At 41.1% G+C, this 23,716-nt stretch overlaps 1 protein-coding gene across 2 annotated transcripts in view; it reads right to left on the minus strand.

The window, feature by feature from the left end:
* Positions 1 to 483: 483 nt before the first annotated feature.
* Positions 484 to 23,716, minus strand: part of LOC5577057 — a 38,311-nt gene continuing 15,078 nt past the window's right edge. The window contains exons 6-12 of one of the 2 annotated variants that reach the window (XM_021857536.1): positions 18,808 to 19,107; positions 18,399 to 18,734; positions 17,947 to 18,231; positions 17,701 to 17,880; positions 17,442 to 17,636; positions 1,672 to 2,121; positions 484 to 1,180 (exon numbers count right to left, since the gene is read on the minus strand). In XM_021857536.1, the coding sequence (XP_021713228.1) occupies positions 579 to 1,180; positions 1,672 to 2,121; positions 17,442 to 17,636; positions 17,701 to 17,880; positions 17,947 to 18,231; positions 18,399 to 18,734; positions 18,808 to 19,107 (2,348 nt within the window). In that variant the 3' untranslated portion in view covers positions 484 to 578. Of the gene's footprint in view, positions 1,207 to 1,671; positions 2,122 to 17,441; positions 17,637 to 17,700; positions 17,881 to 17,946; positions 18,232 to 18,398; positions 18,735 to 18,807; positions 19,108 to 23,716 lie in introns of both variants that reach the window. The other variant, XM_021857537.1, reaches the window with a different exon arrangement.

Below are 23,716 nucleotides of genomic sequence, written 5' to 3' on the forward strand. Positions count from 1 at the left end.
ATGCAGAGCAAACTCAGCACTGCTGGTCTGTTGCCAAATCATTCCATTTTACTTCCGCGTATCTCTCATATAAAGGATCACTAGTTTGCATGTGTGCCGCGGCACGCAAAGCGAGGCACGTGTCAAGCGTTATAATAAAGCCGAGATGTGAACGAAGGAGAATAGAGGAAAGATCGGTTCATTTTTTCCTGGTCACTTTTTGTCTGATCCGCGCTTATCAAATGAACCGACTCTCGCCGAAAAAGAGCCATGGATCACTCGTTCTTTTGAGTAATCCGGATCTTTTGAACGGCTCCGATTATTTTTGCCCATCTCTAGTTAAATCCCATATACCGTGGCGCCGCTGTTTTGATGCGGTGAGTGCCAAATGAGTGAACTTCAATGATCCATTAAATGATAAAAATAGAAAAATGGACGAGTTCTCAAAGATGTGTCTATCTCCAAAAACAGGGACTCTTTTCTACGTCGAACAAACACGAGAGATAATCTAGCATTGTGCCCACAATGATCAGCAAATTTTAATACAGAAATACTCTTTTAACTCTAATCTACACTTAGTTTTACTTGCCCACCCAGCCTTAGTTATAATAAGGAGGCCTATGGAAACCCATCGGTCTAGGCGGCCCACGAGGCCCTGGATGAGAAGGTCCAGCATTGTAGGCCATGGCAGCGATCTGCTGTTGCCTCTGCCATCCCGGTTGCTGTTGAGGATACATATTGGGATATCTAGGGCCATATCCCATGCGAGGCTCGTCACTGCCAGGAAAGCCAAACCGAGGCCTGGGCATAGGATGCACAGCGTGTACCACTTCGATGGGACTCACGGTGGTAACGATGGATTCTATTTTCTGCAGCGGTTCCGATTCCGATTCGCCAGGGTTGAACTCCGACGTCTGTGGGCATTCCTTCGCTGGATTTTCAACTTGTGAATGGTCATCGATTCGCGTTCGCTTGGACGCCGGAGGAAGGTCTTCCTCATCTTCTACTGGTATCTCTTCGGGGTTGCCTTGCGGTTCGTTCTCTGCAGAACTGTCTTCATCTTGGACGTCTTCGTTGCGGCGTTCTATTTCCAGCTGATGGAATTCCGGCAAAATACGAGGTTTCAGAATAGATTGAATCTGATCGATCGAGAAGGCTCGCTCTTTAGAGGAAAAGTTTTTGTAGAAACCACTCTGGTAGTCTGAAAGTTTGGCAATTTATGAAAAACTAAAGAAAAGTTAACGGACTGCATACTAGAGTGCGACTTATTTTTCGAAAGTTCTCAAAACCAAAAGCTCGTGTGCTCTCCTGAATTCGAAACATTTAAAAAGAAGTGCATTTTCCAGTTATAAGATATGACCTTCAGTGTGTTTTTATTACTTTGTTCTTTTTCAACTAATTTTGAATCTTTTAGCACCATTCTCCTAAAAATTAAACTTATGAATGGAAAATAATGAAAATAATGTTGTCAAAAGAATCAAAATTGTTTCAAAAATAACAAAGTTATGAAAATGTCATTAAAGTTCATATTTTATAACATAACAAATCACCCTCAAATCGCTTGAGCCACCTTCAAACATTAATGTTTTTGGCTCAAACTTTGAATTTTTCATTTTTAAGTGATTTGAATACAGAAGAGCAGGTTTTGAGAACTTTAAAAAATAAACCGCACCCTACTGCCTACACTCTTACCATTGCTCAAGTTGACGACCATGTGTTTCGAATGCGGAATGGAAGTCACGTTGTACGCTTCGCTAAGGCAGTCCTTGTCCTTCATGCACACGATTGCACTGTTCGGCGACTGCTTTTGCACGTACTTTACCGTTCCGACATTGGAGAAGACGTCGTAGATTTGCTCGACCGTTGTCGCGGGGTTGAGATTCTCCACCGTCACCGAATGGTCATCTTCTGCCACCAGCGTTTCCTTGGCCCGGTGAATCAAGATCCGTTTACCGTTGAGCATCCGCTGGTTGTAGGTGCACGCCAAATCGGCGGACAGATCGATTTTGAACTTGATGAAGCAAATCTTACTGATGTCCTCTTCCAGGTACAGCTCTCGGTAGTAGTCAATGTCGCCAAATTTAATGAAAAGATCCTGAAAGTCTACCAGCGACGTGTTCACGGAAACATTGTTGATTTGCACTGGAATATAAGGAGTGTTCGTAATGAAATGTGATCAATAATCAATCAAATATGTAACGATGTGGTAATGATTATCGTGCAATAAGTGTAAGCCTAATTTTTTTTGCCGGAAAACCATTATCAGATCTCGTTAGAGCTTATCGAATACCTCTTTATCTTTTTTTTAATGACTCAATTATTTGAACCCCCAGAAGCAACTGTTAAATTAATTTTGATGAAAAACCGTCAACTGTAATGGGAGTTGGTAGTCAAACGAGCTTGAAGTTTGTATGAAGGAAATCAACCAAATATATGAAAAAGCTGTAGACTGGTAGACGGGGCAAGATGAGCACCCTAAGGATGATTGAAGCCTACTTGAACACTTTTATTTTTTTATTTGAGTACACGGACAGGGTTGGACACTACCGGGGGTGGTCACTATCGACGGAACTTGGCACCACAAGAATCACCACTTTATCGACTTTTTAATCACTTTATTTGGCTTTGATCTTAAACGAACTTTATTTCTTGAAGATTCGATTCTAACTGACTAAAATGTATTGCCTTACATCTACTTTTAACCCTACGTTGTGTGAAATAATTCCATTTTGAATATACCATAAAAACTACCATAAATTTAAATATTTCAGGCTGCTGTCAGTCTCACTGACAGCATGGCATACCTGCTTTAAGCAGCTTTCAGTTTTGAGAACTGTCACTGTGTAATACAGAGAAATCTGTACATGTGGCAGCCCTGATAGGCGCTGCAATTCTAACATAATGTGAGTGACAGCAATAGAAATATTAGTAGTGAGCCTATTCATGCTATAAAACGTTTGACTTTTACTGTGCGCTCTGTTTTCAAGTTTCCCGTGAGAGAGAGCGAGACAGCACCAACACACGGCGCACAGTAAAAGTCATGAGAACAAAAGAATTTATGGCACGTACAGAGGCTCGTAGAACGCTAATGGCGATGTTCTCACAAAACTGAATTAGTTTATTATCACCTTTAACTGTATCTTTTCATTGTTTGTTCAATGCCTTTTTTTTAAAGGCGCTCTGTGCTCGTGGCTGAGCTTTAGCTTCTTTACCGATACAGATCTATTTTCAACTTAATTCGATGCCATGTTGTAGTGGATGATTTAAAAATTTATTTGACACCGGTACTCAAGCTGTCAGCACGTGGCAAACTAGATGTTGGTAACACGAACAGGAGCGACATTAGCATTCTTAGGTTAATGCTTCTACTGTGACAGCCGTAGTTACTGCATTCCAGCACTCGGCATCCGCACACACTCTATTATATTGCCGGGGGACGTATCCCCTCCACATGTAGTGAGCATGCGACCTCTCACAACAATGAAACGGGGGCAATCGAACGCGACATGCTCCGCTGTTTTCTCCACACCAGCACAATTGGGGCACGCAGGAGATTCTGAGCGCCCGAACCTAGTCGCGGACTCCTCTAGTACCCCTTTTGTTGAAGCATTGAATACATGTTCCTTGATGATGAGCCCAATGGGCGTCATCCCGGCTATGATGCACACGGCCTCTTTAGATACCGTCCGGTATGCACTTGCTACTCTTAAGCACATAATCCTGCACGGAGAAAAATGGCATTAGTTTGAAACAACCATTTCGTTGGTTGAAATTTAAGGTCGAAATTTGGTTGTTTTAAATTGTATTTTTGTTGATTCGAAGTCAACATTTTTATTGAAACAAACTTGATATGTAGTCAACATCAACCTAAGAAACAATGTTGTTTTTAATCAATTTTTTGTTTATTTTGAACTGCTACGCAATTTGTTTCAAACAAATGTTTGCGTTGGATTTAATAATATTTAGGTTGATGTTTTCACTGTTAGCCACCCAATGGAACTGATTCATGTAATATCATCAAGGTGTAAACCACTGTATTTTTAAAGTTTCTTTTCACTATGAGCGGATCTGAAAAGCATTACGATAGCAACGAGAGTTGCTACATTTAATCCAGAACGTAAACAGGTATTTATAATATACCTACGTTTTAATCAGTTTATCCCTGACATTCATTATCAATTTTAGAGGGACGTTCAAACTCCCATCACATAACGCACAAGGAGTGCAAGACAGAATCCTGCCGCGTGACTCTGGTGGCCATGGATGTTACTTGATTTGATTTGAACTCTTCGACAATAAGATGAAACCAGTCTTGAAAAAAATAAATGAATAAAATATTTGATATAAGGTACCGCGGGGCAAGTGGGTAAATAGGGTAAGTGAAAACAATTGATATATTTTACTGAATATGTGAATTAACGTTTTAAACTCATGCGTAAAACTTTGAGGTCATTGAGAACATTACGATAGGTAAGAGATATCTGAGATTTTTCAGCCATTATTGCATAATAGAGTGGAAAATTATTAACCTGTCAACTGTTACTCCGTAACAAGTTGGCGGCGTACAATCTTATATTAATATTTTCAGTGGAAAAAAGTTGCGGAAAATATTTTTTGTACCACTTCTTAGTTGTCCTTTGTGACAGTTTCAAACTGCAATAAAAAATGTTTTAGAATTAATTCGACGTAGACCTAAAAATAACTAAATTTAAACACCGTCAATTTTCTTATCAGGTGGGGCAAGTGAAAAGTTTATTATCAGAGATTGAATTTGTGTTTTCTCTTTAGGTAGCCATAAGTAAACATGGTTCGCAATTATCATAGAAAAACATAACGTGCTGATAATTCAAGAAACACTATACTCAAGCGTTAAAAGCTATTAGAAATCATGGAAATTCTCTAAAAGATGTTGTTCACGCACAACGCGAACGGTGTGCAACATTTCAACCCTGATCAGTTCAGTCATCGTTTTCACCATCTTGTTGATCCTCTCTATGTAATCCATTCCCCCATATTCCCATTCATGTAAAACAAACCACATAGCTAACCTCGAGTCGCCGCGAGTATTTCGGCTACCACAACTAACAAGCACCCTTTCCTACCTGAACCTCACACACACACACACTACTTCACGCAACCCTACCGACAAACTTGAGCTCTCCATCATCACACCACCCGGACCACCGATTGCAGCATCCAGTATGTAGTACATAAGACAGTGGAAATTTCCCACCGAAGCTATTTCACTGTGCATGCAATGAATCCTTCTACCTGCAGCCTACTTAAGGAGCTTGCGTGCACAGAATTCATTCATTCAGTATTCAGTTTCTAGCCGTTGTATGGCACGCGAATAAACCGTCGTAGATCGAAAACCGATAACTAAAGTGTTTCACTCATCGGAAGCAGCCCAGCTAGTAGTCCTTTTCAGGACTGTTGTTAAGAAATCATATTCACAGTCTGAGCAACCGACATCCCAGGCATTCCTTCAGGAGAAGGAGTTGGCCGATCATCCCTGGCATTCCGAAGAGGAATTGGCCAACGAAGCAGGGATCCTCCATTCCGGAAGGATTGCCCTCGTTAACTACTGTCCGTGATCGGACATTTTGGTCCTTCGAACCGGATCTGCGTGATCCACATCCAGCGTGTTGCACCCGCAACCGTGGCTTGGCAATCAGCCCATCGTTCCCGTTGTTCAGCAGCAGATCGATGCTCAGCAGAGTTGCTTAGGAAAACATTCCTTGCTGCTTCGATGAGGGAAATTGCCTTCCGTAAGTGCGAAAGTAAGTCGCGAGTGAAAAACGTAAGTGCAAAAGTAAGTCGCGAGTGAGAAACATTTCGTGAAACGTGAGTGCAAAAACAGAGTGAAAAACTGTACCGAGTGTGCGTGGAATCGTCGCCGCGGAAGTGAAAATCGATCCACCAGTGCGAAAAGTTGCCACTTGTGCAATTTGTTGAACGTGTCGAAACACGTTCGTACCTGTCGTCGTCGTGCGGAAGCGAAACGCACCATCGCCGTGTTCGATGCCGATCGAGCACACACCAACGAAAACCGACCAGAAGGAGAGGATGGCGGAGCTGAAATCGCTTGTTCACCTACGCGGACAGGTGAAAGCGAAAGTGACGCGCATCCGCAATTCCATCGAAGAAGCATCCGGAGCAGGAGCAGTGCAGTTGGGTTTGATCCAGCTGAAGTTGTACCAACGAAATTTGGAAACCCACTACAGAGAGTACTGTGAGTTGCATCGCCAAATTGTGACTCTGACGCCCGCCGAGAAGCTGATCGAACAGGATGAAGCGTACATCGTGTTCGAAGCCCATCACAACGAAACCTGCCTGCTAGTCGAAACGCTAATCCAGTTCATGACCGACACCACCGACATGAGACTGCAACGAAGAAGTCAGCAAGAAGAAGCACCCCGCATCATCGTCCAGCAGCAACCGCTGAAAGCACCCATCCCCACGTTTGATGGGAAACCAGAGAACTGGCCACGTTTCAAGGCCATGTTTCTCGACGTGATGAGAACCTCCACCGATTCCGACGCCATCAAGCTCTACCACCTTGATCGAGCTTTGATCGGCAGTGCAGCGGGAATCATCGATGGTTGCACCATGCAATCCAACAACTACGCCCACGCATGGAAGCTGCTGGAAGAGCGATTTGAAGACAAGCGCCTCATCGTAGATACTCACATCTTGGGTATGCTACACCTGAAGAAGATGACCCGACCCAGTGCAAAGGAGCTCCGTGAACTGATCGACGATGTAACCCGGCACATCGACGGTCTGACCCTGATGGAGGAGCAAATGCTTGGAATGTCCGAGCGTTTCGTCGTGAACCTGGTTGCGACAGCGTTGGACAGCCGAACCCGAATGGAGTGGGAATCCACTGTGCCCCACAAGCAAATTCCCACCTACAACGAGACCATGGACTTCCTGAAGAAGCGTTGTTCAATCCTCGAGCGATGTGAAGACGCAATCGAGAAGCCCACCGTGAAGCCGATCCCAGCGAAGAGTTCCAGCCAAATGAAGACCTTTGCTGTCACCGAACCAGCAGAACCGACCTGCCAAGTGTGTGGCAACGGAAGCCACCCAATCTTCAAGTGCAACGCCCTCCGCAAGATGTCCGTTCCAGAACGAGAAGCCAAGGTAAGAGAGCTCAAGTCTTGCTTTAATTGTTTGCGAACGGGTCACAGGAGTAGTGCGTGTAAATCCCTCTTTAACTGTTGGAAATGTGAAGGTCGACACCACACCCTTCTCCACCCTAACGAATCTGATGTGTCTCCACCCAAATCCAGATCCGATGATTCGAATTCCGAAACAAAATCCCATCTAATACAGTCCACTTCTGCCGTCTATCCCGCCAAGAAAGTCCACCATATGTGCAACAGTCTCTTGATGACCGCAATGGTTAAAGTGTTCGATGCTAATGGTAAACTTCAGCCTTGTCGAGTCTTCCTCGATAGTGGTTCCCAAGCAAACATTGTTTCACGTAAACTTGTCCAATCCCTGAAACTCCCTCGGCTCGCAACAAAGGTTGATATTGTTGGAGCCAACAATCAAAAGTCATCCCTGTCAGAAGTAGCGAAGCTCAGAATCCAATCTCGTTATTCCGACTACAGTGCACAGTTAGAGTGTCTTGTTACTGATCAAGTCACTGGCCCAATACCGTCAGCTCCCATCGATATCAAATCATGGGACATTCCGCCCGGATTTGCCCTTGCCGATCCAAATTTCCACATTCCCGGTGAAATCGATCTCCTCATTGGCATTCAGCACTTCTTCAAGCTGATGATGCCAGGACAAATCAAACTCTCCGACGATCTTCCTATCCTCCAAGAAACCCGTCTTGGATGGGTGGTCGCTGGAGCTATTAATTCTGCTCGTGCTAAGCCAGACAAGTACATAGTTGGTGTACAGTCGTTAACCGGTAAAGTAAATCCCTCCTGTCGAAACTGTCCGCCCCGTCGTACAGTGTATAGTCCCACAGATGATCTCTCCCTCGATCCACCTGATATTCCGTCTTTCCCAAAACGATCGATCTCTCGAAAACAAAGTCCTGTATACCCGTTTGTTTCCCAAAACCTCGAAAATACCCAAAAACACAAAGTTGTCAGTTACCAATCCAAGTGAATGAGCCCCTGAAATCCAAACAGTCACAAAATCCTCCAACCACAACCGCTGAAAACCCGCTTTACGATCTTCTGCTAGAATCCCGACAGTCTTTGGTAAATTCTCGTTTTTCCCCTACTAACTCAAACCGTAAGTCTACTTCGTCCACACTACTCGTTAACCAGAATCAAACCGTTACAACCAAACCCACCGTAATCAACCCAGGTCAACAACGTCCGCTTTCCGTTAATACCGTTAATGCAAGTGATTCCGCTAATCTGTCAGATACCCAACCCGTAATGAATCCCAAAATCACTGTAGCACCAATGCCCTCAGATCCACCGGTTTCACACTTTTCGCTGGCGGGAGAATGTTCACGCACAACGCGAACGGTGTGCAACATTTCAACCCTGATCAGTTCAGTCATCGTTTTCACCATCTTGTTGATCCTCTCTATGTAATCCATTCCCCCATATTCCCATTCATGTAAAACAAACCACATAGCTAACCTCGAGTCGCCGCGAGTATTTCGGCTACCACAACTAACAAGCACCCTTTCCTACCTGAACCTCACACACACACACACTACTTCACGCAACCCTACCGACAAACTTGAGCTCTCCATCATCACACCACCCGGACCACCGATTGCAGCATCCAGTATGTAGTACATAAGACAGTGGAAATTTCCCACCGAAGCTATTTCACTGTGCATGCAATGAATCCTTCTACCTGCAGCCTACTTAAGGAGCTTGCGTGCACAGAATTCATTCATTCAGTATTCAGTTTCTAGCCGTTGTATGGCACGCGAATAAACCGTCGTAGATCGAAAACCGATAACTAAAGTGTTTCCCTCACCGAAGCAGCCCAGCTAGTAGTCCTTTTCAGGACTGTTGTTAAGAAATCATATTCACAGTCTGAGCAACCGACATCCCAGGCATTCCTTCAGGAGAAGGAGTTGGCCGATCATCCCTGGCATTCCGAAGAGGAATTGGCCAACGAAGCAGGGATCCTCCATTCCGGAAGGATTGCCCTCGTTAACTACTGTCCGTGATCGGACAGATGTTGGAAAACATTACAATATCAATATGTCTACTTCGGGCAGCCAATTAAAAGGAAGACGTTGACTGAAAAGTTGCAATATTAGAGAACACACGGATATCTCGTGGAATGTCTATGTAAAGCTAGTTCAAAACATAAAAATGGGGTATAGGTCTATCCACATAAAAAAGACCCTAAATACGTTATTGAAGGATTCCGTTTGATTTCTCCCGAAGAGTTATCCGACGTCATATCCGACTTTCTCAAAAACAAATAACGAGCGGTGGAAATTCTACAGAGCAGAAATGCAATTGCTGCCCTATAATGTAAGAACTAATATTGGAAATGTTGCAGTTATAATGTTGTCGAATCATTTCAACTAACATAACTAAACAGAAGAAAATTGAAGTGAAAAGAATAACATTTCATTTGTTTACATGTTACTTATGTTATTGTTCATTGGGAAGCCTTAACAAGTGTTAAAGCTAATAGAAATCGTGAATATAACTGTTTGTTTTTGAATTTATTGTTCAAAACGGTAAACTTTTCACTTGCCCCACTTTTGGGGCAAGTGAAAAATAAGGAGACATTTTTCAAAAACTTTTTCTGTATTTTTTTCTTCAATTTTTCATAAAAATCAATTTCAGCATGCTGTTTATATATGGTGGGAGTCAAGCTAAAAAATATACACAACCTCATTTGTTTCAATTTAAAGTCTCTAGAATTGGAAGAATCTCAACTATGCGAATTCCATTACCCACTTGCCCCACGGTACCTTACTGTGTTTATTTTGTTATTAAAAATAAAAAAGCAAAAAATAAAACAGGAAGCTTCAAAACAGCCATTAAATTGTTTATTTTAAACAATAAAATTGTTTGTTATAAACTTAAGATTGGTAATTTCAACCTAATATTACCTGTATGAAACAACCTAAACTTTTGGTTGTTTCTAAAAATGTCAAACAAAACAACCATTTTCCAGTTTGTTTTTAACAAAAGTTTTGTTGATTTTAAATGTAAAACCTCAAAATAAACAACCAAGAAATTAGTTTGTTTCAACCACCGTACAAGGCTGCGTCAAACTAAAATTTTGTTTGTGCAATATTCAACCCAAACTTTAGTTTGAAAATAACTAATAATTGGTTGTGTTTACCAAATTTTTTTCTCCGTGTGTACGTGCTTTCCAACCGCTTTAGGTTTCTGCTCGTTCTAGCGGCTTTTGACCAGATTGATCCTCCATACCTTAGTATTGATAGCGCCACGCTTGCTAGTAGCTTGCGTTTGCTGGCACTTACAGCAGAGCTGTTAGACATCATCCTCGAAAGCGCCGCTATAGCCGTAGATGCCCTTTTACAGGTATATTCAACATGGCTAGCGAAGCTGAGCTTGTCATCGATCATTACCCCAAGATGCCTAAGGCATCGCTTGGACTCTATGGTGCAATCACCTACCGAGATAAGCGCCCGTTGCTCGGGCTTGCGGCTGTTGACCACCAACACCTCAGTCTTGTGACGGGCCAGTCCTAGTTTCCTAGACTTCATCCATTTCTCAACTATGGAAATAGAGTGCGTTGCTGTCAACTCTACTTCCTCCATCGATTCACCATAGACCTCTAGGGTGATATCGTTGGCGAAGCCAACAATCTTAACACCCGTCGGAAGGGGCAGCCTCAGTACGCCATCGTACATCGCATTCCATAACAGCGGGCCCAGGATTGAACCTTGTGCTACTCCCGCGGTAATTCGAACGCTTTTCTGCCCCTCCTCTGTGTCATACAGTAGAATCCTACCATCAAAATAGCTTTCTAGAAGCTTCTAGTAGACAAAGATTCCTTGGTCAATGCAGCGTTGCATCGTGGTTCTGAACATGTCTGGATCCGCGTTCACTGCCGCTTTTAAGGCAACATTCGGGACACCATCGGGTCCCGGTGCCTTGTTTGATGCAAATGATTTCACGACTTCCGCGTCACTCTCCCCACTTCTTCTCCTTCATCTGCCGCATACGGCGCTGGCGGCCATGGGCTTATGGGATGATGCGGGAAAAGTACCGTAAAGTGCCGTAATTCAGCGCAGTTAAGGAATAAAACGATTCAAATGGTAACTTAAAAATTATTATTGCATCAACAAAAAAGCTTTATGGGTGGATCGCTAGCAAATCTATTCTAGATTGTGGGAAAAATATGAACTAGACTGTATAGAGCTTAGTGACATTTGAACACACGAAGACTAGCATACGCACCCATTATTGTGATATTAGCATTATTATTGTGAAATTATCTCATAAAATCTAACAATTTAATTATTTTATTCACTGAACTGGAAAGTTTAGAAATGAAATACTTTTTCTAAATCTACTGAGCTCATATTTGGTTTAAATATGTTTCTTATTGCATAGTTTTAGACAATTCGATCGAGAAAACCCCCCCATCTTCTTCTTCTTGGCATTAACGGGAATCGAACCCAGACACCTTCAGTATGGCTTTGCTTTGTAGCCGAGGACTCTAATCACTCTGCTAAGGAAGGCCCCTGAAAAACCCCCATGCCAATGTGAATCATTCCACCCCATTGGCGAAACCGCCCCGACTACCCCTATTTGTATTCTGCACTGTTCATACAATACAAGGACTAGTTCGCATTATTGCTTGGAAGCAATAAGTTTTAAGCAAATCAATTAATGGTATTCACTAATGCCACGGGTAACTGAAACTTATTTTCTTAAGCAACAAATACGTAGCGTTTCCGTGAATCATTTCCCGAGAATGTGTCGTAATTTGTGGGGTCTTCTACAAATTACGACATATGTTGGTTTTCCAATAATTCTATATGGATTGTATAATATAAATAAGAATCATATACAAGTGTACATTGGCAATGTTATGTGTGGTTCATTATGCTAAGTCAATTTTGTGCGCACAGATGTATAGAATATTTTTTTGGGGCTGTGCATAAGCCACGTGGTATTTTTTCCCTGTAAGGGGCCGTCCATAAATGACGTAGCATTTTAGGGGAAGAGGGAAGTCTACGATTTTGCTTCGAACCATGTATTAACCCTGTAATACCCAAATTTTTGTTTTCGATCTAAATATAATTTTTCGTTATCTAAAATCATTCTAAACACGGTTTGGGCAATGATTTATTTTTCTTCGCAAATTTATGGATTTTGGTTTTTGATTTTTATTATTTTTATTTTTGAACATCCCTATCCTTTTCAATTTTTTCTTGAAGCCTCTTCTGGTTACTGATTTTTGACAATAATAAAAATTAGAATTTTTACTATACTTTTGAAAATATGATTTTTTCAATTTTTTTTTCTGGAACATTTTTTATTTTCCGTGTAACTAACGGAAAAAACAGATTTGAAATTATTTCAATACCATCAGGCTCTTCTTCTGTGATAGGTTGATCGTAGAAAAATATAAAAGGTACGATTTTTTATAATACACGTTAAATGAATCCCAGGCATTTGAAGGTTATATAAGAATACAATTTTTCAAACAATTTTCAATAATACAAAAAAGTTTCAAAAATCATAAAAAACTTTTCTTATATGCATGTTATGAGTCAAGGTTTAAGTCAAAAATAAAATCATTTTAATTTCCGAGCTACGAAAAAATACACAAAATTCCAAAGTGTACCCCGTCTAAAGGCGGGGTTGGGTATTAGAGGGTTAAGTATGGAAAAATAGGCTACGAAGGGGAAAAGTTTGTCAAAAAATGGTCAAAAAATGCTACGTCATTTATGGACGCTGCCTAAGTGGGCTTTCCCGATATTCCGCTTGTACATGAAACGTACACGGTTAAAATCGAAAATACTAGTTAGCGTGTTTATTATCATATTTATAATATATTCCTCTTTTAATCATTCTGAAGATTTTTGAATAAGCTTTCAACTATTTTATTTTATGCTTTGCCATGCATATCCGTGATTTATATATTGCTAATGATATGCACTGCCTAGCGTTACTCTTGAGACTTGTAAAATTAAAGTTGTTCTTTGATCACGTTCTTCACGCCATCGCGCCGGACAGCATCATCTCGCCACGTTTTTGCTGAAATCTATTTTTTTGTTTCAAAATTACTTAATAAGCAACCACATCATCGCAAAAATAGAAGAGGTTCCAGAACAACAGGCTTCTCCAAATCTTTGGCTCTCCAGCTTTCATCCGAACCAGCTTTTTCAGATGTTGCTTCCCAGGCAAGTTCCCACTGGAAGCCATTATTAATATGCAGGTAAGTTCATTCATTGTGAAATTGATTAAGTTTAGTATTCATGATATCACCATTTTACAGTGGATTTCGTGGATTCCAAGGAGACTGTTAAATCCAGTGGTCGGAAGAAGCCGGAAAGATTTACAAGAACGGAGATCAACATGCGAGAGGAGATGGAAGCTGCACGTGCGACAAGCTGCGGTGGACAAGACTGGCATACGTACCAACAACCGTAGCAATAATTAAATGGATCTTAAAAGGCAACATGTAAAATTGTTTATAAAGAATTTAAATAAAGCCAAACATGAAGTATTTTTTGTTATTTTTTTTTCAAAACAAACAAAAATGGTTAATTTAATTCAGTTTAGGGATTTTACGGCTTTATGCATTATATTAATAATTGTCGAAAATGCATTCACCAATATAAAATCAGTTTATACTAGCAATACTTATTACGCTTAAATGCATCGCAATGAGTGAATAGACCGAATAGGGTTTTAGAATGGTATTTAAGCCATCTAGTATAATATTTTCTTAGCGTGTATGTATGCATGAAGTTACTTTTCAGAGAAATAGACAGATGTGAAGACGGATAAAAGCATGTTTTACTTGCATGTTGTTATACGAAGAACAGTGCGCGGAATTAGGCATTATGACAAAAAAAAACGTAGCCTTATTCCGCGCAATTTTTTTTTTGAATAAAACTCAATAATTATGCTAATATTTGATAAGATTTCATAGAAGCACAATGAAACATATCTGTAGCAAGTAGTTCCATGGAATATTGCATAAAAAATAAAACATTTTTGATAAAGAAATCGCGTTTGTTGTTGTCCTACAGTCTTAGCACGGACGCTAAGAAAATTAGAAAAATGACGTTTACTCCGACGGGCCTTCACTGTTTATTTTTTTATGCCACGAAAAAATGCCTTATTTGCTTTTATTTGTGATTCAAACTTATACTGAATCAAAGTAGCCTCGAATAGCATTAAAAGTTGCTGAAATGTTAATGTGTATTTCCATATATAAATAATTTTGTATGAAATGCGCAAAATTAGGCACTGCGCTGAATTAGGGCACTTTACGGTACATCGATTATCGATCGCAGCAACTCGGGTGACTTCTCTTGGGGCGCTATTACACCTTTGGTCTTAGCCTGGAAGGGAGGCACCAACACTACACACGAAATATAGAACAACGTTTGTTTGAATTGCAAGATAACTCCAGCTTGCCAACAACAATCAAGGCAGGCTTGGAGAAAACCGCTAGTTTTCTTTTGTTGTGTACTTTCGATCTGTCCTGACAAACATAGAAAAAGGGCCACAGTTTTCTATGCACTAAATATTAATTTTCATTGGAAAAAGTGAAACGATGCGTTTTTCAATGCTTCATATTCAATCAGTTGAAAGGTGCTCACGTGACATTACTTGCATTATGTGCATGAATTGATTTTCATTCAATTTTTGTCACTTTTTATGAAATCCGAAATTGTGTTTCAATCAGTTACGCGCTTTTTCCATGTTAGTCCAATGTTTGAGATCTGGGCTCACAGTGACAGTTCGTGACAGCGGAATCCTGGCTCACTATGACGTACAGAAATTTTGTATTGGTTTCTCCCTCCCAGGTCTTAGCCATTGCCACTCTGTAGGCGTCACCCCATGGACTAGAATTGTCACTCTCGCATAGACTATCAAAGCATGCCCGTTTTCGACTCTTGATTTCTTTTTTGAGAGCCAACTTTGCCTCTCTAAATACTGCATCGCGTTCTTCTCTCTGTGCTTCTGTGCGTGCGCGTTGCATTCTTCGTCTAGCTCGAAGGCAGATTGCTCGAAGATTTGCAATTGTTTCGCACCACTAGTACACCGGCGGCCTGTTCTCTCTAGGAGGGGCTTTCCTCGGCATGGAAGCATCACACGCTCGTGATATCACAGCAACTAGCTCTTCACCGTTTAGGTCCAGAGTGTTCCGTTCGCGCCTCAGGGCTACAGTGAAAACTTTGCCGTCGAAGTGCGCTGTTTTCCATCCTCGGGCTTGGGTCGAGTTACATCGCGCTGCCTTCCGCCCGCCTGGTATTATACTATAGCGAATCGATTGATGATCGCTATGAGTATAACCGTCATCAACGCGCCAGTTCATGGTACCTAAAAGGTTAGGACTACAAAACGTCACGTCGCTAATCGCACAGAAAGAAAAATCCATGTGAATTTCAGCGTAAAATCATGCACATGAAGGGAATGCCAGATATGTTGCAAATTTACACGTCACATCGTGTAAAATTAAAATGACATCATGTAAGTTTCCGCTATATATCGTGTAATCTAGGATGGGCTCTAACCGATTACGCGATAATTCGCATAAATTTACATGATGTTGATGTAATATTACACGATGTGTGATGTAAATTTGCGACAAATCTGACATTCCCTTTATGTGCATGATTTTACGTTGAAATTTACATGGATTTTTCTTTCTGTGCGATTCTGTACCATTTCTGCGGAAGGTACTCACTGTACCCATATTTGCCGGCTCTACATTTAATGCGACCAGGGATTCCAACAATAGCTGGTCTCTTTGATTGGTGCAGCGGCTACCCCACTCCACAGCCCATGCATTAAAGTCGCCAGCTATCACTACTGGCTGCCGATTAGCTAGTTCGGCTATCGTCCTGTCGACCATGTGGGAAAATTCCTCAATCGACCACCTTGGGGGCGCGTAACAACTGCAATAGAGCACGCCGTTGATTTTTGCTATCGCAAAACCGTCATTTGAGCTAGAGACTTCTTCTTGGATTGGGTATCGTCCTGTCGTCCCTATAGCTGCTAGCTGTTGAGACCTATCCGCCACCCAGTTCCCGTTGTTGGCTGATATGCGGTATGGGTCCGATAGTAACACCACGTCAGTCTTGGTTTCCGAGACTGACTGCCAACGATAGCTTCCCCGTGCTTCGCATCGCCTTCAGAACCTCGGCGTATTTCGCTTCCTCCATCTTAATAACGAGGGCTTCGCCTCAATTCCTACGTTTCGCTGTTTTCGGTTTAGCGCTCTCCTTGGGCTCCGTTTTCAGTTTCCTCTGTTTTTTCTTATTTGCAACTCGTATCCACGGTTTGCTATTGCCTTGCGCCCGTGGTTCCTGTGGATGCACTGCATGGTTCGGCTATCCCGTGGCTCCTTTTTCTTGGCTTTCTTGGCCTTAGGCTTGGTGTTGGCCTCTCCTTTGTTGCCATGTCCTCTTGATCGCGGGGCTTGGCTCGTGCCAGCTTTTCCGCTCTGGAGGACGGCCGCGTAGGTCAGTTTTCCCTTAGCAACCATACGTCTTTTCGCCACGTATTCATCCACGGAAGGTCCCCTCTTCCGCATCGCGTATCGAATAATATCATCAGATATATTCGCGTTGCCTGTGAAGGAAAACACTTCGGTCTGCCACGATCTAGTGTCTTTTTTGCCTTCTACCTTGCCAAGTTGTTTCTTGGCTTTGTCGTAGTCTTGCTTTGCAGCTAGGACTGATTGTCGCAATTTCAGTAGACTTGTTTTCAAGTCTTTGCTGATATTGCTTTTGCTTTTAACAAACTCGATGATGACATCAAGTTGCTCAGCAGCTACCTGAATTAGGGAGGTACTCCCTATAGAGCTTAGTGACATTTGAACACACGTAGACTAGCATACGCTCGTCATACACAGTTTGTTTTTGTTTTCCTCAAAGAAACTTGCACACGCTTTCCAGACTCATCAAAATACATATGGAAATATTACCCAATTTGCAAAAATTATACCCGGATTCTGGGTGTTTTTCGAGACAGAGTGCATATTGTTTTCCTCTAAGGTTCAAAACTACATCTACACTAGGGCACCCATACCATTGAGCGTGACAACCACTATTGCGATCCATGGCTTCGATTACAGAGACTTACATTGGCGTAAAGACCAAGTCTCTGAAAAGAGACATGCTACCAGCCTTGTCAAACAAACTTCAAGCTTATTTAGAACCCCTTCCCCCTGAGAGTTGACGGATTTCGCTCTAACTTTCACAAAAGCCTCTGGAGCACTAGATGAACAATTTTGGGGGTTGAACTTAAAGATATGAGCCATCATAATGAACATGAACTTACCCGATTGATCATTGTAGAACGCCTTGTAGGGAACATGTTGCTCCTCGATCGGCTTGGTATGCATTTTCATCTCCTCTTTAAGCTGTTCGGTGTAGACCGCATAGCCCAGAAACGAATCCTTCTGCCGTCGGAATGGGGAAGTATTGGACTTATCCAGATCGATGTCCTCCGTCACTGGATCTACCTCCCGTCCGGCTGAAACAAATGCGCTATGAGTAAAGTATCCAACATGTTGGTAAGTGGCTAAGCTAATACTCACAGATAATCTTAACCGGTTCGTCATTAATGTGATGCACCGTCCATAAGTGAGAGTCTTCACACTTTCGTGCTCTGTAGAACATCAGGAAGTTCGCCCGGTCATCAAACGCATCGAACCGCATAGCGTAGGAAACGCTCAACGATTTTTGCAGCTCAGCGTAGATTTCATCGTCTGTCAAAACTATAAAGACATGGACATTCAGACCTTGAATCATATGAACCACCAAACCCTTCCAACAAAACTTACATCGGCTGCGAACCTTCACGGAGAGTAGTTTGCAATCCTCTGGTGTGACAACCATCGGTGGGCTCTCCATCAGGTGCACACTCAGCCGACTGCCCTCCAAAAAGTGAGGCTGCTGGCAGTACGCATTCCGCGCGTGTTTTTTATCCACAAAGCTAACGATGGCCGATTTACGCAGGTTACAGCTCTTCTTTTCGATCTGCGAGTAATCGATCACGGTGCCATAGTTGTTGAAGTAGGCGATAACATCCTCGGCCAGGGTTATACGCGGAATATTTCCGACGAACACTGTGGAGAAGAAGAGGAAGTTTCAATCGCTGGATTAAATCTAGAGCAAATTATGAGCAAATCCATCTAAGGAAATTCGCATTAAGTCATGCTCAAAAGATTATCAGAATGTAATATTAAGAATATACTTATATTAAGAACATACTTAGCGATCAAAAATTACTTACATCTGTGAGCGTTATGTTCACCGAACTGGTCTCCAAACATCTCCCGATCCTTGGGATTGCTCACCCGAAGTCCGTGTCGTTCGCGCAAGTCGCCTAGCGATTTCCGCATGTGGGAAGCTACACCCAAACACCGCTTCGGAATGCCGTAGTACAAAGGAAACACGTCGATCTTGAAGTTAATCAGTGCTTTTCGAAGCCGGTGCATAACTTTGTGCGCCACCTGGTCCCCAGTGAGATCGAAATACGCGTAGTGGTGCGTGGGCTTGAGGACGTCTTCTACCGTGCCCGGGCCAAGAATTTTCTCCACTTCCTGGAGAATGCCCTCCTCGTTGATGGCTGTTTCCAAAAAGGAAATAACGGATAAAGATCATATGGAAGTAAACCAGAATGGGCAGTGAGACATAATTACCTTCATTTAGATTCTTCAGCATAAGAGTGTTTTTCGGCGGAAAATCTCTATCGGCCCAGGGCTGCAAGGTCATTTTGATGTACACCCGTTTCCCTCTGTACTCATCGTGGTGGTGACCTAGGACACTTTTCATTGCGAGCTTCGTGGCGAAATTCAAGACCGCCGTTGATGTCGGATAGTAGGGATCATTGCAGCAATACATCGTAACGATTTTCAGCTCGTGCTCGCTGAACAGCTCTCGAATGTCGTATTCGCTTATGCCTTTCGGTAGATTGGACATCGTAACGCTTCTCTGCATCACTGGAATTAATTGTGCGAATTGTTATGACGATAGTCACCATAAATATAAATATCGTGCATAAGGTAAAATAAAAAGTTCAACAGGAAACATTTAATGGCCCACAGAATGAAATGACTATTTTGGGACAATGGAATTTGCATTTTGACGCGAAATTTATAAAATTCCGCATAATTGGTTATACAGTATCGGACATATAAAATGCCGCCAAGCCGTTTTTCCATACAAAATAGTGAACTTCAGATAAGCATATCTCCGTCGTTTCACAACCGATTCTTTGCATTTTTTTTTTTGTAATGAGCTACAAATTACCGTATTTTTTAGAACAATTTAAAGTGTGGAAAATGACAAATAGTTATATAGCAGTCAAATTATGTTGGTATCTTGAGCGCTTTTATTCATAGAATGATGATTAACAAATGTGTTAAAGACACCAATATGATATTGCGCGTTGTTTTCCTGCTACATAACTACTTGTCTTGGATGCATTTTTATCGTTAAAATTTAGCCTATCTGTAACTTTTAAATAAATAGTTTTCTCACAACTTTTTCTACACAATCGCCCCGCAGTTATTGATAGCACACAGATACATTTTGCCTACGTGAACCATCAATCAATACAGCATCACAATCGGCTACAAAATGCTTAAGCATATTTTTTCCATCCATACGAAATGAAATGTTAACTATATTCCTAGAAGCGTTGATTGAAAACCATACCGTTAGATGGGTCGGTAAAATTTTCGAAGCAACATATATTGATGGAACTTTTTCAATGTATGAATGGTGCTTATTTTTCTTATATGCACGAGTTGATGCAAATTAAGGTATTTGCGTAAATTGAGTTTTGTTCATGCGCATTCTTTTTAACATTTCGAAACAATGCTTTCTATCGTTATGTATGAATGACATTACAGGAGATTCATATCAAACATGAATTCTGCAAACCATATGAGCAAGGAAAATGCGGTTGTTACTAAAAATGGCATCGCATCGTCGAAAACGATTCCGTTGTCAAATTGATATGTGTTTAATTAAGCAAAATTGACGAATTGCTATAAAGAATGCAGAATTCCCTTATGAAATTGCCTGCCTTTAGGCGTACTCTGCGCTTCAAGCGGTTCAAGGGGTTTTTAAGACTTGTAACGCATAGTCCACAAATTACGTAACGCTCTAGGGGGGACAGTAAGCTCAAGCGTTACGGCCTATACAAAAAATTGAATTTTTTCATACAAAAAGCGTTACGGGGGGAGGTGGTCAAAAATGTTCAATTTTACCGTTACATAATAAATGGACGCTGTCTGAGAGTTTGGTCTTCATATTAGGCTTCAAAGGCCATGATGTAACTAAGTAACGACATTTTTAATAATACCGAACGGGGCAAGATAGGACAATTCCGAAAGAAACGACAAAACTTATGCTGTAACTGACGACACACCATTCGTTTACTTCATAGAACAAAATACTATTATACTGTTCTGATCCATAAGATCCGGCCCTCCCGCTGATCCACATCTGTGGGATAGACAATGCTTAAAATTTCATTAGAAATCGACACTTTTGTAAATAACCGTGAATTTTGAGGCGTATTCTCGGAAACAACTATATTCTACAGTGTCATAATGTAATCTTGTTTAGTACAACGTCACCATGATTTTTGATCATATCCAGCTTGTGTTACCTTTACTGCGAATAAAAGTGAATAAGCTGCTTTCCTCCATCAGCAAACTTTTCGAAAAAGTCATTTTGAACATAATGATGGTCCACATCAACTTAAATTTATTTTTTGCCAATAAACAGTTCACATTCCGGCATGGACATTTTGTTTATCATGCCAATAGAGTAAAATACACACCCTCAATGGTAAACAAGCGAGAAAAAACTTTTGATCATCGCTTTCTCTTTGAGGCTCTCCTTCGCTGCTGCTATTTATCAAGCTAGTTACAACCTGAGAGAGAGAGGAGACAGCTGGCTTAGATTGCGAGCTCCCAAAAATCAAAGGAACCTGTCACCAACTGTTATTAGAAAACCGTATATTCGGAGAGCAGAGCGTGAAAAATCGTCGAAATTCAAATATACGTAATTAAAATTTCTAGATGTTTTTCGATGATCTCACATTTTAAAAAGTTGAATACCTAACATACACTCAAAAAAATCCAAACGTCATTGCTACGTGAAAAATCACGTAGATCATTCCAAATTCATTTTGCCTCCACTTCACCTGACTAACATAAAGATCACTAAGCCGTTCATAACCATCAAATAATGAATCGGTAATTGTTACTGAGGTTACCTATCGCACTTACGTGAAATTCACGTAGGTGCCTAAGTTCATTTTGGCATCTGCATACTGTACGTACATTCGGTGTTGAGCGCAAATCCTAAGATGGCGCCCGCTTGATTTTTGCAGAACTTCAGAAGCTGCTGAACTTAAAATCCTGTGTTAGATTGAATTTAAGGTAAATATGCTTTGAATACCGAAGAACCCCTGCATTACTTCATATTTTACACCTGATTTATAACCTCTATCAATTATAGCACGCGAAGACTGCAAAAAAACAGAACCAACTCACTACATTTGGGAAACAAGATTGACAATGCTCAGATTGAATATAAAAATATCACAATCTTTTAGTTTTTTTTTACATTTTCCAATTGAAATTAGTTTTCTTCCAAAGCCTATTAGAGATAAGGTTGGTCTTTATTCTAGTTAATTTAATGCAAAACCATCTAGGTCCTATTGAAACGCTTCGTAAAGGCTACCGGAAAATCCACGTAGCTCTTACATGTAGCGCCGGTGGAATGAACGAAGTTCAAAAGTTCATGCGTTCATTCTGGGCTACCTATGATTAACGTAAGAGCTACGTGAAAAGTGCGATGGAAAAAAACCACGTATGTTTTCACGTAACAATGACGTTTGGATTATTTTGAGTGTAGTTGTGAGTTGGCAAACTGCTATTGATTTTATTATATTCTAATCCATTTTCATAGTGAACATCAGGAAGTGGATGTTTTTTACCAAAATAAATCCATCTGACCGTTGTGCACCTTGTGCACAACCAAAAAGTTAAAAAAGAAGTCAAATAAAGCAAAAAACAAGCCAACTGTCAGTGAGCTGTCTCCTCGCTCTCAGGGCTGCCACATATACCAGGGGGGGTATACGCAACGAGATACGCCTACCGTCTAAGTTTTGTGAGTGTGTTAAGGACTGTTCTTTTTATAAAATAGACTTTTTGTGCATGCTGTATCTTTTTAATTCATCAATGAAATTTAAATCCGTTTTCTGTACATCGATCGACTAGTATTGTACAATATTGTAATAATACAATATTCTCCAAAATAAGAAGAAAAAATCAGTTTTTTTGTAGCTTGATCGAAAGAGCACATTTTTCTAAGTATGACACGATTTAATTGCACTTCAATATCATTATGTTGATATCACAAATGATTAAAAAAGATTTCAATCCGTCGACTCAATGGCATTTCAATGTACATGACAGCTCGCCCCGAAGTAATATATGCCGAGGAGCGATTCAAAAGTGAATTTTAGCATTAGCATTGTATGAGGGTTGCCTCCTCCCCGTCCGTTACCAAAGTCAAAGATTTGAGACTAACTCTTGACTCTTAGACAAGATTTACGCATCCTCCAACAGCTGAGAGCTGTCCTGGCCACGTCCTTGCGAATGCTGAGGAATGGGAAGTAATGATGAATTGAACACCTACTTAAGAAAGATGCAGAGAACTCTATGACCTCTCATAGGTGTTATGGGATATTGTGGAATGTTAATGGGATGTGAACGACTATTGGATACGTTTGGCAGACGTTCTGGCACCTATGAATAATATTTTGGCATTGGTTCATATTGGAACAAGCTCACAGAATTCTGCACCGAAAATAAAAACAAAACCGCATGGTTGGGCTTCTGAACCGCACTGCCCAGCAAAACGCGAAAACCGAACACCAGGGGTGATTCAAAAGTGAATTCCATGCTAATTTCAAACGTTTTTTTAAATAGTTCCAGCAAAGACAGAAGTGGTACGCAATCTGAGCCCGAGTGTGACGGACCTGGTTCCAGGCCACGAAAAATTGTGAAACTTTGGATTCTTGATCAATTTTTAACGTAGATTCAGAATATGTAAGAAACTGGATACCCCTAAACAAACCAATTTCGAGTTGATACCGTGGAGAGTCATCAAGCGATAAACACTTTCTGTCAACTTACTGATATCTGTGAGATTGTTCTAGGAAAAAAAACAAGGTTTGTTACATTGCTACAAGTAACTGCATAACAGTCACAATAAGATTATACATGAGCCTCGTAATGTAGTAGAAATAAAACTCCTATCAGCATTTTTTTTGTGACTATTCACCTAATATTGGGTATGAGCTGCACACAATTTCATCCTCCAATAAGCACTTTTGAGTCTCTGGTAATTTAGAAGTTTTAGTTTTTTTTTCATACTGTAATAAAATACACACTTGGTATTCTATTTACTCAATGCCTACTTTTGTCGAATGTTACACACATGCAGTTATCGAGAGTCTACATATAGTAGAAGCATTAACCTAAGAATGCTAATGTCGCTACTGTTCGTGTTACCAACATCTAG

The sequence above is a fragment of the Aedes aegypti genome, chromosome 1, assembly GCF_002204515.2.
Source record: "Aedes aegypti strain LVP_AGWG chromosome 1, AaegL5.0 Primary Assembly, whole genome shotgun sequence".
Taxonomy (NCBI): Eukaryota; Metazoa; Arthropoda; class Insecta; order Diptera; family Culicidae; genus Aedes; species Aedes aegypti.